At 37.8% G+C, this 19855-nt stretch overlaps 1 protein-coding gene across 8 annotated transcripts in view; it reads left to right on the top strand.

Moving 5' to 3' along the window:
- SEC22A (SEC22 homolog A, vesicle trafficking protein) overlaps positions 1 to 19855 on the top strand; it is a 90217-nt gene that overhangs the window by 54129 nt on the left and 16233 nt on the right. For all 8 annotated transcript variants that reach the window (XM_081571750.1, XM_081571749.1, XM_081571751.1 and 5 more), the window contains one exon: positions 9755 to 9870. In XM_081571750.1, coding sequence (XP_081427876.1) covers positions 9755 to 9870 — 116 coding nt within the window. The remainder of the gene's footprint in view (positions 1 to 9754; positions 9871 to 19855) is intronic.

The following is a 19855-nucleotide window of genomic DNA, read 5'->3' as shown; positions in this document are numbered from 1 at the left end:
TCTTTCCAATGGATAAGCTAACAAGGTAACTTCTGATTGAGAAAAGACAGTAATTGGAAGTACAATTTCTCTGGGGCCCCTGGATCAGAGACCCTCAATATGAGGGTTAGGAGAATATGTTGCCTCAACAATTTAGGGACTATGCCTCTAAACAGCAGGAAGTAGTTATGGAATGAAAACAACGCCCCTTTCCCTTGGCAACATAATTCTCCTAAAAGAAAAGAGGGGGAATGAGAGAGTCATTTCCTAGGCAGGTTGATAAGAAGTCTAGGGGTCCCCAAGGAGAGAGGGTTCTGGAATTCTCAAGGAGAAAGAAAGGACAAACTTTTTTTTTCTTTTCTCTCTACATTCCTAAGGATTATATAACAATAATGTATCCTGCCTGAGGACAGTCTCTGGATTAAACTCTCTGGATTCTAATTCTGTTATCTTAAAATGTAAATTATGGGAGTAGGTCTGTCTTTACAAGGATTGTAACAATAATGTAGCCTGCCTGAAGGACAGTCTCTGGATTAAACCTTCTGGCTAATCCTGTTATCTTAGAGTTTATAACTCCACTGCTAACACTAGCAAGGGGGTACTCTTTCTGCCCCCTTCTGATACCTATGTCAGAAGCTTTCTCTATCCCTTTTATGCTTTAATAAACTCTATTGCACACACACACACAAAATACAATTTCTCATGCCTTAACTGCCCTATTTGACAAAATGAAAAAAGAGGAGAGAGATTATTAATATATATCTGATATTTTGTGGTGGGCCACTAGGTTCTGTGGTGGCTAATAAGCAAGCCTAAAACTAGCTCTGAAAATGAAAACAATTTTTGCCTAAGGGCTGTGTTATTGCTTCAGAATACCTGGAGCCTCTTTTATGATTTTTCTTTCCAGGTTTACTACAGGCTCAAAACAACATCCCTCTTATCCACAGATTTTACATAATTAATTAGGTAATTAATTGTTGGCTGCACTGGGTCTTCATTGCTGCACATGAGCTTTCTCTAGTTGTGGAGAGTAGGGGCTACTCTCTAGTTGTGGTGCATGGGCTTCTCATTGCTGTGGCTTCTTGAACTTGCTGCAGAGCACAGGCTCTAGGCACACACGCTTCAGTAGCTGCAGCACATGGGCTCAGCAGTTATGGTGGGGTTCTAGGGTGTGTGGGCTTTAGTAGTTGTGACACAGGGGCTCTTGTTAATTGTGGCTCAAGAGCCCAAGAGCATGTAGGCTTCCATAGTTGTGGCACGTGGACTTAGTTACTCCACAGCATATGGAATCTTCCTGGACCGGATATTGAACCCGAGTCCCTTGTATTGGCAGGAGGATTCTTATCCTTTGTGCCACCAGGGAAGTCCCACAGATATTTTTAGCAACATTGGATCCCTGGGTTATAAGTGCTGAGTAGCAAAATGTCCTGTATTGAAGTCTGAATCCTTCTGTTGCTTTGGGCCCTCCTCAACCATTGTCATTTAGTAAACATGTTGAAGCATCATACACAAATCTAGAAAGGCATATTAAGCAATATGTGTTTTCTTAGTGGTATGGGTGGAAAGGTGCAACTTGATCTTTACTTTCAATGTTCTCTAGACCTTTAACCACCAGAAACTTGACTGAGGTGGTAGACTTTTATAATCTTGTGATTATTTTTTGCCCTCTGGCATATATGTCATCTCAAGGTATCTAACCCAAAGCATATACTGTCTGTTCTTCAGATTCTATCAGCTTGAGCTCCTCAATGAAGTAGATTAATATAATATTCTATGAGGTGTTAAGATGTTAAGTGCTTGTAAGTCAAGATTTAGCAAACTTTTTCTGTAAAAGGCCAGGTAGTAAATATTTTAGATTTTACAGGCCATGTGGTCTCTCTTATAACTACTCAGCTCTGCTGGTATAGTATAAAAACAGCCATATGAAGTTTGTAAAAGAATAGCTGAAACTGTCTTGCAGTAAAACTTTATTTATAAAAATAGGTGCTAGGCTGGATTTGGTCTGTGGGTCATGGTTTGCTAACCCCTGCTATAGCCAAATCAGTGACACATAGTTGATAAAACCTAGTGGCAATATGATAAATTTACTGATATCTGTATTAAATAAAAGCAAAATGCTTCTGATCTTCTGTTTTAGGATAGAGAAAAAAAGTGTACAAAAGTTAGTACCTGTGTGCCAGGGAGTTAATTGGTTTGTTCCACATGGAGACTGCATCTGGAAAAGCATGTGCAGCTGGAACCTACAGTAATCTGTTGTCATCCTCTACAGTGCACCTATTTTGGAGACAAACTAGAAAGTTAAAACAGAGTATGATAGGAATCATCACCAATGCATCTTTTTAAGCAAGCCTCGGGTGGTCACACCAATCTCTGCAGTTAGCCTAGGAATTAATTTTTTGATGATATTTGGGTCGAGGGAGCTCTAAGACTTCCATTGGTCTTTCCTTCTCCAATAGTTTTAATTCCATAGGTCTGGCACTTGCTAAGAATATGTGTTCATTAAAATATACACTCAGGATCCAGGAGAATTACCTTAATTTGGGGTAGGGGTTCAACTTGACCTACTAGGAGGAAGACTTTATTAGAAACTCATTGGAGAAGGCAATGGCACCCCACTCCAGTACTCTTGCCTGGAAAATCCCATGGACGGAGGAGCCTGGTAGGCTTACAGTCCATGGGGTTGCTAAGAGTCAGACACGACTGAGCGACTTCACTTTCACTTTTCCCTTTCCTGCATTGGAGAAGGAAATGGCAACCCACTCCAGAATTCTTGCCTGGAAAATCCCAGGGACGGCGGAGCCTAGTGGGCTGCCGTCTATGGGGTCGCACAGAGTCGGACACGACTGAAGCAACTTAGCAGCAGCAGCAGCATTGTATTACTTGACTTCCATAAGTCTCCACTCTGATGTGTAGATTGCAACGGTATCTTGGATCACCAAATAAGAGATACTTGGAAAATGGGGAGAATCTGGAATTTGTTATTGTTTTAAGAAAGGGAGAGAAAAATCTTAAGAAAGAGAAAATTTTAAAGTAATTGGCAATTGGAGATTATCATAATATTAACTTTAAATTTGTTTTTAATTCAGATCAGGCCTGCATAATATTTTCTGTATAGTCTCCCAGTTTAAATATACTTTTTTGTTTTGCAGTTTTCTTTCCTAAATGAATTTATTTTAGAATCTGATTAATAGTTATTTGATAAACATTATTTTGCAGGCCTTTTTCTCTCTTACTTTTGGTATCTTTTTCCTACAGATGTTCTGCTGGGGTCAATATGTTAAATACTATGTCCTACTTTTACTTGTTTTCTTTTTTAAGCATTTTATTATAGAAAAATTTAAACATATATCAAGTAAATAGAATATTATAATTAACACTTTTGTATCCATCATCCACCTGTTATAACTATATCAACATTTTGACATTCTTGTTTCATCTATACCTCCCCTCACTCCCCACTTATCCACTTGATAATTTCTACAGTTCTTTCTCTTTTTCTTGTTAAATTAAGTTTTTATACAATTTATAAAGGTTATTTTTCATTTACAGTTATTATAAAATATTGGCTATATTCCCCATGTTGTATAACACATTGTTGAGCCTATCTTATACCCAATAGTTTGCCACAGTTTTCTTTTTTAAGGGAAATTTGCACATACTGAAATGCACAGATATTTGCTGTATGGTTCAACAAATGGATACAGTTGTATAAACCACACTGTTTCAAAATGTAGATTTTACTCTTATTCACATATGGCACAGCATGGCCAACAGATTAGGAAGTAAGAGTCTTTGCTGTGATTTCCCCAGGAAGGAACCAGAGAGGTAGAGAAAGTACATTTAAGATTGGCTAGTTTGAATACTTGTAGTGATACCTGCCCCTGCGGTGCTTCAGGCAGGGGAATAGTGGCCTTGCGTATGAGAACCCGTAGTTAGGAGTGTGGGCTCCAGATGTGGGGTTTGCTTATGAAAGACATGCTTGCGGGTGAGTTGTTTGCCATCTCTAGGAATTAAATAGTCCTGGGAGAGGCAGTCCTTTGATGTCTGCAAGGCCCTAAGATGTCAAAGCATCAAAAATACAGAGTAAAAAACCATGATAGTACATACCCCCAGTGTGGACCATTTCCATCTCCCTAAAAAGTTTCTTTGTGTCCTTTCCCAGTCAGTCTCTGTGCCACTCCAGACAACCACTATTGAGATTTTTTTCACTTTAAATTAGTTTTATTTGTTCTAGAGCTTTATATAAACAAGACTATGTAGTGTAATTCTTGTATTCAGCCCCTTTTGCTCAATCCAATGTCATATGTGTATGTTGCATCTCTGTAGTTTGTTCCTCTTTATTGCTGAGTGGTAGTCACTGTGTGGGCATACCATCTAGGGTGGGTAAACATTGGACATGAGCATGTTTCCAGTTTTTGGTTATTGTAGATAAACCTGTTATAAACATTTGTCTTTTGTTGCTGTGTGTTTTCATTTCTCTCAAGTAAGTATTAGGAGTCAAGTTGATAGGTCACGGGGTATGTGCATGTTTAACTCTTTATGAAACTACCAGTTTTTTGAAGTAGTTGTGCCATTTTACATTCCCACAAGCAATGTATGAGAGTTTTGATTGCCCTCTATCCTCACCAACATTTAATGTTGTTATTCTTTTAAATTTTATATCCTTCAAAACAAATTTATGAAACCCTAAATTTAATACACGTTTCTCAGTTTCTCTAATACCTCTGTTTTTAGCATAAATATTTGGTGGTTAATCAGCGTTTTGTCAATCTATGTAATTTTCTAGACAATTTATTAGTGGCCTACAAATGTGGCTGTATTTGGCTGTTGTCCTACGATGTAAGTAGATTTCCCAATCTCCTTCTCTTACACACACACACACACACACACACACACACCCTCATAATCTAACAAATATTTATTGCTTTTTTTCCTCCAAAGTATTATGCTTAAATATTGTAGGGCATTTTATAAAGACAATAAGCACATGTCTGGTTTCAAGATGGAAAAAGCAAGTAAAAGTCAATAAGTAAAATACAAGGTAGAATGTGATACATGCTCTAAGATAAAAAGGAAGTAACACTTTTAGACCTTGGAACCTTGAAGGACATGCAGGTTTTTGACAAGTGGTAATGATAAGAAAGGGTCTTGTAGTGAAAAAAATAGTGTGTTTTTGTACCTTACAATTAGTCTCAGTCATAATTTAGTAGTAAGTTATGCTCATTTAGATAGAACTGACTTGAAATTTCTCTGCGTTTTAAAACCTGTGTCTCCAAGTGTTTTGGACATCACTGAATGACTGCACCATCTGAAGTTTGTCTTTGACTCAGCATAGACACTAGTATTATGATGACGTTTGAGGTTAGAATAGTACCATCTTTTTGAATACTCACTATGACTGTTCTGGTACTCTGTTTCACCAATTTTTTTCCTTTCTCTTGATTCTTCTATTTTTTCTTCACTGAATTTGTTGTTCCACTTATAAATGTGTTAAAGTCTCCTTCCTCCACCCCATTACTGGGGAAAAACAATTATTTTTCAATCCTATTGTATCTGTCAAGCTGTCGTCCTGTTTTCCTCTCCTGTAACTGCAGAAGTGTTCACTTATTGCTTCTGTCTCTTACCTTTGCTAGTTATTTAACTTCTTGCAGTCTGAATTTTGCCTTCAGCCACTCTTCTGAAACCATTGAATACTTTCTGAAGGGTCAGAACCATCTTAGTCAGTAAATCTAATCTTTTTTCTTTTTCAGCTCAGATTGTCTTTGGCCTGTTTACAAGCATTGTAAGCCACGTCTCCTTGATGGTCTCCCCTTCCTGAGCTTCTGTTGCTCCCTCCTCTTCTGTTTGTTCTACATCTGTCTTCCCTGCCTCCTCTTCCTTTCTGTGAAGGTAGTGTTTACCAAGGATTTGCTGTTGGCTCACTTCCTTCAGTGTAATCTCTTCCAAACCCATCCCATCAGATGCAGACCCCATCTGTTTTTCCAACTCACCGTTCTTGCATTCTTCAGTTGCTTATTAAATATATCTCACCATCACTTCAAGTTTGATATGTTTAAAATGTCTCCATTCTCAATCAAACCTGAATTTCTTCCACTGGGTCTGTTAGTAGTACCATTATCTTTCTAATACCTGCCCTCCAAACCTTGGCATTTTCCTTGATTTTTTTTCTGTTTTGTTTCCCACATCTAGTTAGTTGCCAAGCCTAATAATTTTAGATTCTCTAATCTCTCTCACCTCTTTCTTCTTCTCCATTTCTACCTCACCATCCTAATTCAGGCCCTCAATTCAGTCAACATCTTACAATGACTCACTCATGAATTTCTTAATGCAGAGTTGTAGAAAAAGCATGGACTTTTCAGACCCAACTGCTGATTGTGAAGATGGCACTTACTAGCCATCTTATTGCAAATTATTTAACCTCAATTTGTAGGTGAGAAAATTCAAACACAAAGAAGTTAGTCATTCCTACCTCATGAAGTACACTGTTTTGAAGGATAAATGGGACTGTGTATCCCTAGTGAGAAGGCACTAAGAAAATATTATTTATCTCTCTCTACTTTTACTCTCTTTACAACCCATTTACAGGTTAATATTCTTTAAGAACAGCTTTAATCATCAATCTTGCTCTTCCATGTTTCCCTGTTGTTTTGTTCATAATTTTTAGCTTCATATTTCAGACTGTAAATTTTTTTCAGCCTCCCTTTCTGACCTAATTTCTTCCTACTTTTATAAACATCTTTTTGAGCAAAACAAAACCAGTATAGCAATGCCCAATAGCAAAGTGGTTAAGAGCATGAATCCTAGAGTCAGGCTGTGTGTGTGCCCAGTCACTCAGTCATGTCTGACTCTTTGCAATCCCATGGACTGTAGCCTGCCAGGCTTCTCTGTCCATGGAATTTTCCAGGCAAGAATATTGGAGTGGGTTGCCATTTCCTACTCCAAGGAATCTTCCCAACCCAAGGATCAAACCCAGGTCTCTTGCATCTCCTGCATTGGCAGGCTGATTCTTTACCACTGTGCCACCTGGGAAGACCCACCTAAATTTAAATCCCAGTTCCTTTACTCAATTTGGGCAAGTTTCTCAATCTCCCTAAACCATAGTTTCCTGTCAGAAAAAAACTTCAACAACTGTAGTGTGTACTGCGTTGAATTCTTGGAAGGATAGAGTGAGATTGTATATATGAAGCACTTGGTGCCTGGTACGTTGAGAGCAGCCACTATTAGAAGGATTAGAAGCAGTGGCAATGGTTTTTGTTGATGCTGTTATTATTTGCTTCTCCCATTTTCATCTCCAGGCTTTTCATGTTCTTTTCTCTTAATGGAGTACAGTTCTTCCCATTTGTACGTGTCTAAGTTTTAACCATCTTTAAAGACCTACCTTGATTCTCTTACCACTCTGGTGTCACCATCTTTCCCCTAGTTATCTTTCCTCTTCAGAATTCCCTAACTCTTTTAATTTAGAATGCTTGTTACTTCCACGAGCTTATCTGTTCATTTCACTGTAAAAGACTGAAAGCGCCTTGCAGGCAGATTGGGTGATTCATTTTTTTAATCCTGTAAAGCACGGCATCTTACACAGAATCATGCCCAAAAATGTATGCTGAATAAATATATTATTTCACTATAACCAATAGCCCTTTTGTTCCAAGGGATTTGCTCTTATTTCTTTAGGAATTTTTTTTTAACTTTCCATTAATTGTTGGCACATTAAAATTTTAATTTTGACGTGAAAATGCAATTATTGGGCTCAAGATGGCCATCCAACCATCTCATCCTCTGTCGTCCCCTTCTCCTCCCGCCCCCAATCCTACCCAGCATTAGGGTCTTTTCCAATTCATCTAAAATCTGTTTTATAAAATAAAAAATATGTAATACAATTCATTGAAATGTGATTAAATATCTCGTTCAGTTCGTTAAAATGAGAAAGTGTCCTTACAAAGTGTCAGCCTCACATTCTGTGCAGATGGAGTTTTTCTTAGTAAGCGTTCCCACAGGTCTTAGGAAGGGGATGGGGTGGGAATGGGGGAATCTCCACTTGAGAATTTTCTTTCTTGTGGTGATTTGGTGTCTTTCCAGCCTGTCCTTCAGCATAATTTGTGCCTTGTGCTTGTTAAAGGAGGCTTGTCATTGGCTTTCATGCCTTTAAAAATGTTTCTAGTCATTTGAAATAATTTTTAAGTCGTATACTATCATTATAAAGAGAGTGCTCCAAGGGCCTAAGAGGCAAGTGTTAGAAACTTGGTAAATATTATTATTTATTTCTTAAATAGGTATTGATCAACACATTAAAACAGTAATATTTTTTCGTTCAAGAGTGTCCATTCCTTACTTGACCACAAAAGGCTATGGTTTTTAATTACAGTATAGATTACTATTTGGTTTTTTAGTAAGATAAACTTGTATACTTTAGAAGTGTTATTTCTGTAATCTGTTTAGTTATCAGGTGGCTTTGTGCTTGAGGTCCTTGCTAAGGATTTCTTTTTTACTTGGAGGTCAGTTCCCCCTTACTACCCAGAGGGAGTGGGGAAGGATGGAGGGAGGGATGCAGAATAGGACTAATTGGTAGACCATTGGATAGATTCTTAAGTTGTACGATTTTTCTCTAGTGATAGAAAATTTGTTACTAATACTCTACAAAGACATTTAGTTTTTGCTTTCATATTAGTCTCAAGGAAATTAACAGGGAGAACAAGCAGTTAGCTTTGGCACAGAAGAAATTTAAGAAAATATATCCTATATTTGGATTCCTACTGAATTTGGGGAATAACTTTTTTTCGTGACATGTGGGCTTTTGTGTTTTTATGAATTATTTAGGGACGCTTTTCTGCTGTAATGGCTGAAGATAAGTTGCAAAGATTTAAGCCTTTGTGTTAATGTTCTACCTCATTAATTTCATTGTTAGGGCTTTTACACTTCAGTGATTTAAAATAAAATGATCTAAATACAGTTCTGTTGTCCTCTTTTTCCCTCTCTCTCCCTTTTGAGGTCTAGATGATTATGTATTTAATTTTGTGTTTTCATTTAGACTCTATAGTTAATTTTGTTAACTGCAGGATAATGAAGGGAAGCTATTGTATATCTAAATGTGTTACACTGTGAAGCCCCGATGGATAGGGCATGTGTTTGTAAAATAAACTGGTCACTTCATCAACTGTTGTTTTACCTTTAAGTGGTCTTCAGAGACCGGGAACCTCATAACTGTAAGAGTTCATTCTATTGTAGAGTTCAGATCCGTGGTTATAGATGAGCTTTCACATATATCCTGTGGTATTTATAGCCCTGGAATCCAAATAAGGAAGAGCTTTGCTTAAAAGCAAGCTATGTTTGTCCTTTAAAATGTTTTCTAAACATTTTCAGAAAAAATAGTAATTATGCAGTGAATTTCTGAGCAAAGTCACCTTCGCAAATATTTGCAGCTAAAAAAATACACATATTTGCAGCTACTTGTAAGTAGTAGACATATTTAGGCAATAAGATTTTTTCCTATTGGCAAATGTGACAACTCCTTAGCACTATGTACCCCAAATGCAAATTAGATATCTTTGTTAAAAATGTAGGAAAAAAGTTAACTTGAGTTCAAGGGAATGAAACTGTCATGTCAAACATTTTGCATTTTAAAAAATATTTAATTTGTAAGATATATTATTAAATAATTTTATGAAGATTCACCAACATTTGATCCATTTAAATTGAGCAGTGAATTTCATTTTATATAAGTATAGGTATTGATGTGGGATATTGATGTTCATTTCTGATCATTTCTTTTATTTTTCAGCTCACCAGAGACTGGAACCAGCAACTCTTTCAGGGATTGTGGCATTTATCCTTAGTCTTTTATGTGCTGCTCTGAATTTAATTCGAGGCTTTCATGCCATAGAAAGTCTCATGCAGGTACTGTGCTATTTTTGCAATTTCAGGTGACTGTGCCTTTTGATTCTACTTGTTACACAATTGATTTAGACTGATTTGGTTATTAGTACAACTTACTGTGCTCAGATTTTGTATCCTTTATACTACTCTAGTTTCCTCTCCCCTTAAAAACACTACTTTCTAGTTGGCTTCTTCGACTTAACTAACACATATTTATTTATTATCTGCTCTGCAGGAGGCACTGTTTAGAGGTATTCTGGGGAAACCAAGATATGTGTGACAAGGGCCTTGCAGTCTCAGGCCCTGGAATTGAATTGGGAGGCAGAGAAGTCCACAAATAAATGTCAAGAACAGAGAGTTTGAAAGAGGAGTCAGGATATGAGAAGGAAGCTCTTGAGGGGGTTAGCAGGACCTGAAAGGACCTGGGTAGACAGAGAGAAGTAGAAGAAAGAGGAGAGCACTCATAGGCAGGTTTTCATCCTACTTTTGGGTTTCCTACCTAGTTATCTGCTCCTGTTTTTCTTTTTTATTGATGGCTACCTCTGAAATCGCTAAGTTTTCTCAGATATTGCCAACTATTTTGTTTTCCAGAGGAATTTCTTCAGAGACTATAGCTATCAGAACATACTTTTTCTTTTACTCTTTTTGTAAACTTTTGAAACTTCCTTTTTTGAAGTTATGCACATCTCCCCTTTTCCTTTCCCTGTTTTTACTCACTTTCTCTGAAGAGTTTTTGACACTTACACATTGTAAATTAGTTCTCTCTTTTTTTTTTTTTGGCCACTATTATGCTAAAAATTCTTCTGTGTATTCTTGCCACCTCTTCTTAATATCTTCTGCTTCTGTTAGGTCCCTACCATTTCTGTCCTTTATTGAGCCCATCTTTGCATGAAATGTTCCCTTGGTAGCTCTAATTTTCTTGAAAAGATCACTCGTCTTTCCCATTCTATTGTTTTCCTCTAATTCTTTGCATTGATCGCTGAGGAAGGCTTTCTTATCTCTCCTTGCTATTCTTTGGAACTCTGCATTCAAATGGGTATATCTTTCCTTTTCTCCTTTGCTTTTCGCTTCCCGTCTTTTCACAGCTATTTGTAAGGCCTCCTCAGACAGCCATTTTACTTTTTTGCATTTCTTTTTCTTGGGGATGATCTTGATTCCTGTCTCCTGTACAATGTCACGAACCTCCATCCGTAGTTCATCAGGTATTCTGTTTATCAGATCTAGTCCTTTAAATCTATTTCTCACTTCTACTGTATACTCATAAGAGATTCACGATGGTGTGATCACTCACCTAGAGCCAGACATCCTGGAATGTGAAGTCAAGTGGGCCTTAGGAAGCATCGCTATGAACAAAGCTAGTGGAGGTGTTGGAATTCCAGTTGAGCTATTTCAAATCCTGAAAGATGATGCTGTGAAAGTGCTGTACTCAATATGCCAGCAAATTTGGAAAACTCAGCAGTGGCCACAGGACTGGGAAAGGTCAGTTTTCATTCCAATCCCAAAGAAAGGCAATGCCAAAGAATGCTCAAACTACCACACAATTGCACTCATCTCACACACTAGTAAAGTAATGCTCAAAATTCTCCAAGCCAGGCTTCAGCAATACGTGAACTATGAACTTCCAGATGTTCAAGCTGGTTTTAGAAAAGGCAGAGGAGCCAGAGATCAAATTGCCAACATCCGTTGGATCATCAAAAAAGCAAGAGAGTTCCAGAAAAACATCTATTTCTACTTTATTGACTATGCCAAAGCCTTTGACTGTGTGGATCACAGTAAACTGTGGAAAATTCTGAAAGAGATAGGAATACCAGACCACCTGACCTGCCTCTTGAGAAACCTGTATGCCTGTATGCTGGTCAGGAAGCAACAGTTAGAACGGGACATGGCGCAACAGACTGGTTCCAAATAGGAAAAGGAGTACGTCAAGGCTGTATATTGTCACCCTGCTTATTTAACTTATATGCAGAGTACATTATGAGAAATGCTAGGTTGGATGAAGCACAAGCTGGAATCAAGATTGCTGGGAGAAATACCAATAACCTCAGATATGCAGATGACACCACCTTTATGGCAGAAAGCGAAGAAGAACTAAAGAGCCTCTTGATGAAAAGTGAAAGTGGAGAGTGAAAAAGTTGGCTTGAAGCTCAACATTCAGAAAAATAAGATCATGGCATCTGGTCCCATCACTTCATGGCAGATAGATGGGGAAACAGTGGAAACAGTGGCTGACTTTATTTTTCTGAGCTCCAAAATCACTGCAGATGGTGATTGCAGCCATGAAATTAAAAGACGCTTACTCCTTGGGAGAAAAGTTATGAGCAACCTAGATAGCATATTAAAAAGCAGAGACATTACTTTGCCAATAATGGTCCGTCTAGTCAAGGCTATGGTTTTTCCAGTAGTCATGTATGGATGTGAGAGTTGGACTATAAAGAAAGCTGAGCGCCGAAGAATTGATGCTTTTGAACTGTGGTGTTGGAGAAGACTCTTGAGAGTCCCTTGGACTGCAAGGAGATCCAACCAGTCCATCCTAAAGGAGATCAGTCCTGGGTGTTCATTGGAAGGACTGATGTTGAAGCTGAAACTCCAATACTTTGGCCACCTCATGCGAAGAGCTGACTCATTGGAAAAGACCCTGACACTGGGAAAGATTGAGGGCAGGAGGAGAAGGGGACGACAGAGGATGAGATGGCTAGATGGCATTACTGACTCGATGGACATGGGTTTGGGTGGATTCAGGGAGTTGGTGATGGACAGGGAGGCCTGGTGTGCTGCCGTTCATGGGGTCGCAAAGAGTGGGACACGACTGAGTGACTGAAGTGAACTGAACTGATGCTAAAAATATCATTTGTAAGAACCCAATCAAGGCACTTTATATTCTGTTTTAAAGTTGCTGTCAGTTTGGGGAATACGCAAGATAGTGGCAGCTTGAGTACCCTCTGAAAGTCCTCAGCCACATGAAGCCAAGAGCAGAGGACATCACAGCTTTCAGGCAGCCAAGCTGTCCCTCCAGGGGGATTGAGGGTCTTCTTATGATTTCCCAGTTCCTCTCCTGAACATCCCGGGCCTGCAGGTAAAGCCCCTGTTCCCTTTCAGGCAGAGGGCAGCTGGCTGCTATCTCTTGGCATTCCTGCCGTAGTTGCTTAGCTGTTTAGCTTTATTCCAGTAGGGCATCAATTTCAAACCACTTAAACAACCTGCCAAAAAGAAACAAAGGCAATTTGGAGACTGCTGACTGGAAAAAGCTAATAAATAAGATCTTCTCTTGCCTTTTTTAAAAAAAACTTGATATAGTGGAAAGAACAGTAGCGTAGAAGTGTGAGAGCCGATTTTTGTTTGTGGAAGAGTGAGAGAGAGGGGTGACTCCAGCTGAGTTACTGATTAGCTCCATGACCTTGAATTGCCCACCTTACTTTCTGGTTCCTCAGTTTCATTTCTTATAAAATGAAGGAGACTTCCCTGGTAGTCCAGTGGTGAATACTCCATGCTTCCAATGCAATCCCTGGTAGGGGAATTAAGGTTTCCACATGGTGTGCAGCACAACCAAAAAAAAAAAAAAAAATGGCAGAATACATCCAAATAAATCCAACATGTGAAAAAAAAAAGTGAATGGTGAATGGATAAACAGATTTCAGCAAACCATACAATGGAATATTATTCAGTAATAGAAAGAAGTGAGCTATCAAGCTACAAAGACATGGCTAAACCTTAAGTTCATATTGCTTAATGAAAGAAGCCAGTTTGAAAAAAAACTATGTACTAAATGGTTTCAACTATATGACATTTTGGAAAAGGAAAAACTCTAAAGACAGTAAGTGAAAAGATTTGGAGGATGGAGAAAGGGAGCATGAGGTTTTTAGGGCAGTGAAATTGTTCTTACTATAATAGTGGTTATGTCATTATAGTATATATATAGTGTTAGTTGCTCAGTCTCATTTGTGACTCCAAGGACTGTAGTCCACCAGGCTGCTCTATTCATGGAATTTTCCAGGCAAGAATACTGGAGTGGGTAGCCATTCTCTTCTCCAGGGAATCTTCCCAACCCTGGGATAGAACCTGGGTCTCCTGCATTGCAAGCAGATTCTTTACTGTCTGAGCCATCAGAGAAGCCCTATGTCTTTATACGTTTGTCAAAACCAGTAGAATGTACAACACAAAGAGTGGGCCCTAATGTAAACCATGGACTTCAGTTAATAATAGTATGTCACTGTTGGTTCATCAGTTGCAATGTTAGTGCATGATGTTAATGATAGAGGAAACTGAGTAGGGGAAAGAGTGGATATATGGGAACTCTGTACCATCTGCTTAAATTTTCTGTAAACCTGAAACAGCTCTAAAGATAGCAGTCTGTTCATATGTACACACACCTCCCCACCACCACCAGATTTAAGCAAAGACTGGAGGCACATTCTCCGGACTTTGATGGTTCATTAGGTGTGGCTCTACTTAGTTAAAGTACAGCTTGTTACACTTGGCCAGCTCTTAAGAAATGGTGGATGGAGCTTTCCTTTCTAACAGAGTGGCAGAGTGTTCCTCTTCACACGAGCCAGGTAGGGACACCAGAGCCCTAGCCAGAATGGAGCCAGGGTTCAGGAGTCTGATTTGTGTTTCATAGTCAGATGTACAAATTTTTGCTGTCTGAGAACTATGGCCTTTTTGAGAAAGCCACTGAGAGACAGAGCAGGTTCTCTGACATTGTACCCACCAGTCTCTCTCAGCTTGGCCCCAACCTCCCCTCATCAAGATGTCCTGGGAAATAACTGTAATTTGCATTAATTTGCACAAGGAAAGTCTGGAAAGATAAGAAACTAATAAATGTAGTGGGAACTGGATAGATAAGAAGCAGAGTAGGATTAGGAATCTTCACAATATATATCTTCTTAATTTTTACTTTTTGAACCATATAAATATATGACATTCAGATTTTAAATGCTAAAAATTAATATTAGCACCTATTATGTAAGCAGGAAAACACTTTTCTTAATCCAGATTAATAGGTAGATTTTCAAGAAACAGAAATTTCAGGCAGAGTAAAGGTATATATTTTCATGGAGGGTAAGAGGGAGCTGAGCATTTTCCCTACATTTTTGAAGCTTCTTATTGCCTGCAATTTCCCCAGGAGCTTCAGGGTTTTTTTTTGTTTTAAACAGTTCCTTAAAACTATGGTGGTGGGGTATGAAAGCAGCATGGGGTGAATTACAAATGGGGAAAAAGTTATAGTGGTCTTTTATAGTTTGGGACGCTTATATCTTTGAAGATGTCTCTTTCTGATGGTTGATATGGAATTCTTTTTCACTGTCATCCTAGACTAAATTCACCCCAACAACATTGCTTTCTCACTTGACCCAGGGAACTGTAAATTGTTCCATGTGGTGTTTTTAGCTATCTAGAGGCTAGGGACACCTGGTTATGTTACTCTCTTAGCATTGTTTTAAGTCTTTGTTCTGCCATAATCCAAATATACTCATCAACAGTTGAGGTTCCTAAAACAGTGATGCTTTAAGAGAGGAGTGAGGAAGCAAAAGAGTACAAAGTTGGGGGAATGTAATCTATAGGTACTTTGTCACTCATTGGTAGTTTTAAGGTATTTTCCAGCAAATTTTGATCCTCTCACCTAAATGAGAATTGTTACTTTTGGAAATTCACTGGACCAAAAGTAGAGATTCCTATTGTTCCAAGTTATTGGGGTTTTTACATCTGTATAGAGAGAATGTTCTAGTAAGTGACTGGAGCTTGGAAATATGTTTCCTTGTCTTGTTATGAAAATAATGAAGGAGTGCTATGTAGTGTTGGATTCCTGAAAGATGGAATGGACAATAGGCTAACAAATGGAGAAAAATGTCAGATTGCAGAGAGCACTGTGATAAACTTAGAGCTCTTAGCAGGATGAGATTAGGTGTGCAAACTAGATTAATTTCAACAGTACATCCTTTATAGCTGGAATTAACCTGAAAGAAAATATATACAAAATTAAGGACCTGAATTCTCTCTCTTTTAATCTTCCCTTAGCATCTCTTTTATCATTGTTTGTGACTTGTGTTGGTTAAAAGGTTCTTTTTATTCTCATTAAAGCCACTGAACTTAAGACATACTTCTTAGCCTTTTCTCTGTTAATCACTGTACTTTGTGTTCGGGATAATCTCTACAGTTGCTGTAGATAATTTTTGATTAATAAAGTAGATCTTTTTGAGGTGGTCCACTGTGTAGACTTGAGTGCAAAATCCCGAGCATGGGCCTTAAACCTTTATCTGTTCTTAACTTACCTGTATTGGTGTTAACTCAGATCATGGTAGTAACAGAGGAAGTGGAAAGACAGTACCTAGATTAAGTGGCCTCAGCATTTCTTTAATACTTGATTTAAGAGCAAAGGGTTTATTTTGGGGCCATATTTTTAGATCTAGCTGAAAATGTATAGTGTGTGTCCTGAATGTGAGCAATATATTGATATTAATTTCAGATTTGATTTTTTAAGGCTGTGAATTCTAAATACTCTCCTTAAGTATTAAAAATGATTGCCACATTTATCTTCTAGTATGTAACTTGGTGCCTGAGGCAATTTAAATTTGAGAACCCACAGGAATCAACATTCCTGTGTAGTTAATGTTGTTTAAAGGTCCAGCATGAGTTTGTTTCTTCTGGATTAATAACTGATTCTTAGGGTGATAATGAGCGACTTATTACAATGCCCAGTACTGAAGTTTTTCTTTGGTATCTAAGTTCAGACTGGGGGAGGTTTAGGATGAGTACAGCTTTTTTTCAAGTTGGTAAATTTGATTTGGTGTTCACAGTAATGTGTAAATTAGATTATTTTCGCTCATTTCCATACTTTGTTCTGAGTTTAGAGATGTTATTGTGAATTGACACCTCACAAATGCATAAGCTTTTATCACATTGGGCTTATTTTTCCTGTGTTCTTTTAAGCATCAGCCTTGGAACTATGATCTTAATTAGGCTGATGCCAACCAGAAGTAATTCACATGTGGTGCACTAGAAAAAAAACGAGTATTCTGATACAGAAGTAGAAATGCTGACCTGGAAGTCAGAATACCTGGGTCACATTTGCCAGTAGTAAACTTTGTGACCTTGGGTGGGTTATTTTACCTTATTGGATCTCATTTTTCTATTCTGCAAGAGGAAAGTTTTAGACTACATAGGCTCAAGGATCACTTCATTACTACGGCTTTGATTCTAAAATTGTTTGTAATGGATACTATAACTAAAAGTCAACATGCTTTTATTCCTGAAGTTCTTTATTTCCCATAGATCTGTTACTACCTTTTAAACAAATTACGTACCTATTAAAGCTCAATGGAAGTTTTTATTTCTTTAGTAGCATTATATCTATGTTAAGATGCAGTGATTGCTTTTTTCAAAAAAAAATGCCTTTTTCGTGTGTTCTGTACATAAAGAGTTTGAAGGAAAAGTATAAAGAAGAAAAGAAAAATCCCCCAATTTTCTCTTATTTTATTAATATCTATCATATATATACACACATTTCATACCATTATGTAACTTTGTGTCCTTTTTTTCACTGAAGTTTAAAAAGTGAATGTTTCTCAATTATTACAGACATTTGAATAGTATCGTTCTAATACATTTTGTGGCTATCATAGGAAGCTTCTGCTTACCTCAACATCCTCACTTCAAAAAATTCCTTCCCTTTATTAGTTATTTTTCAAGCAATATATTGATACCCTAGCATCCTCTGAAGGTGAATGTGATTTTTAAAAATCTGAACTCTTTACTTCAGCCCTTTCTTCCCCGCCCCACCCTTAATCCCATCTCCTGTCCACCCTGCCCCCACTGACTCCCACTTTTGTTTCTCTCTAAACCTCTGCCCCATGTTTCCCCAACCTGTAGCTATTCATCTGTTTTTCGTATGCTTCCTTTCTACTGGCTCTGTTCTCTCAGCTCATAAGTATGTTATAGCCTGCTGATCTTTAAAAAAACAAAAAAGCCCTAAAAAACTTCTTGATGTATGTTCCCTTCTAATATTTTGAAAGTATAGACTATACTTGTACCCTATTCCCTTACCTCTGTTGTCTTGGTTTACTATGATCTCTTTCTGCCCTTATAATTCTTTCAGTGACCATTAACTTCACCAGCGTCCTTTGGGTCACCAGATATTGCAGCCACTCTAGAGACCTTGTTTTATGTGTCCCCTCTGTCTTGTCACACATGTTGTTCAGTGCTTGCTTTTGAAAATAATTCATTGTTTAAATTCAAAAATAATGTTTATTTTAGAAAACTTAGAATCAAATAAAATAGATCACTGTTAATAGTTTGATGTTTTACTTTATTCTTGACATAATCTCATCCCTTCATTTCCATGAAACAATTTTTCCTATTGTATCTTTTTTCCTTTCTCTTCTTGTTGTTTAGTCTATTTGGTAAGTTTCTTCCTCCACCTGTCCTTTAAATTATAGGGTTTGTGTCATGTACTTGGCTTTATATTCTTTTAAGTCTACATCTTCTTGGATATTTTCATAATGACTTTTAAAAAAGTTAATGCATGTATATTTACAGACATCAACAGTCATGCATAGACAAGTAAAATATGTACATGGTAAATTTCAAAGCCTGTAATTTTCATAATAGGCAATTCTCTTCCCATTTCTCCTCCCCAGAGTCAACCACTGGTGTTTCCTTCTAGAGACTCTATGTGCATATGTTAGTGAAATGAAGTGAAAGTCGCCTAGTCATGTCCGACTCTTTGCGACCCCATGGACTATACAGCCCATGGAATTCTCTAGGCAAGAATACTAGAGTGGATAGTCATTCCCTTCACCAGGGGACCTTCCTAACCCAGGAACTGAACCCAGGTCTCCCGCATTGCAGGTGGATTCTTTACCAGTGAGCCGCCAGGGAAGCCCACATATGTTAATACATTTATATTTATATATTTACTTATATAGTCTTTTAAAATTATTCCTTCATAAATGCAGTATACTATTCATATTGATTTGAATCTTTTTCCATCTAACTATGTAAATCATTTCATAGCAGTATATAGAGATCTTGTTAGTGACTGAAAAGAATTTTTTTTTTCATTTGTATACCTGTTTCCCCCACAACATAGCATTTTATTTTTAAAGAATTCAAACTTACAGAAAGGTTTTAAAAAGCAATACAATTAACAGCTACCAAACCATTCAATATCACAGCAATCCAAGTCTATGCTGCAACCAGTAATGCTGATAGAAGCTGAAGTTGAACGGTTCTATGAAGACCTACAAGACCTTCTGAAACAAACACCCAGGAAAGATGTCCTTTTCATTATAGGGGACTGGAATGCAAAAGTAGGAAGTCAAGAGATACCTGGAGTAACAGGCAAATTTGGCCTTGGAGGACGGAATGAAGCAGGGCAAAGGCTAACAGAGTTTTGACAAGAGAACGCACTTGTCATAGCAAACACCCTCTTCCAGCAACACAAGAGAAGATTACCATGTACAACACCAGATGGTCAATATAGAAATCATATTGATTATATTCTTTGCAGCCAAAGATGGAGAAGCTCTATACAGTCAGCAAAAACAAGACCAGGAGCTGACTGTGGCTCAAATCATGAACTCCTTATTGCCAAATTCAGACTTAAATTGAAGAAAGTAGGGAAAACAAACCATTCAGGTATGACCTAAATCAAATCCCTTACGACTATACAGTGGAAATGACAAATAGATTCAAGGGTTTAGATCTCATAGACAGAGTGCCTGAAGAACTATGGTCGGAGGTTTGTGACATTGTACAGGAGGCAGTGATCAAGACCATCCCCAAGAAAAAGAAATGCAAAAAGGCAAAATGGTTGTCTGAGGAGGCCTTACAAATAGCTGAGAAAAGAAGAGAAGCTAAACGCAAAGGAGAAAAGGAAAGATATACCCAATCGAATGCAGAGTTCCAAAGAATAGCGAGGAGAGCTAAGTGATCAATGTGAAGATATAGAGGAAAACAATAGAATGGGAAAGACTAGAGATCTCTTCAAGAAAATTAGAGATACCAGGGGAAATTT

Source organism: Giraffa tippelskirchi, chromosome 2, assembly GCF_054371585.1.
Source record: "Giraffa tippelskirchi isolate mGirTip1 chromosome 2, T2T-mGirTip1v1.2.pri, whole genome shotgun sequence".
Taxonomy (NCBI): domain Eukaryota; kingdom Metazoa; phylum Chordata; class Mammalia; order Artiodactyla; family Giraffidae; genus Giraffa; species Giraffa tippelskirchi.
This window is presented reverse-complemented; position numbering and strand designations above follow the sequence as displayed.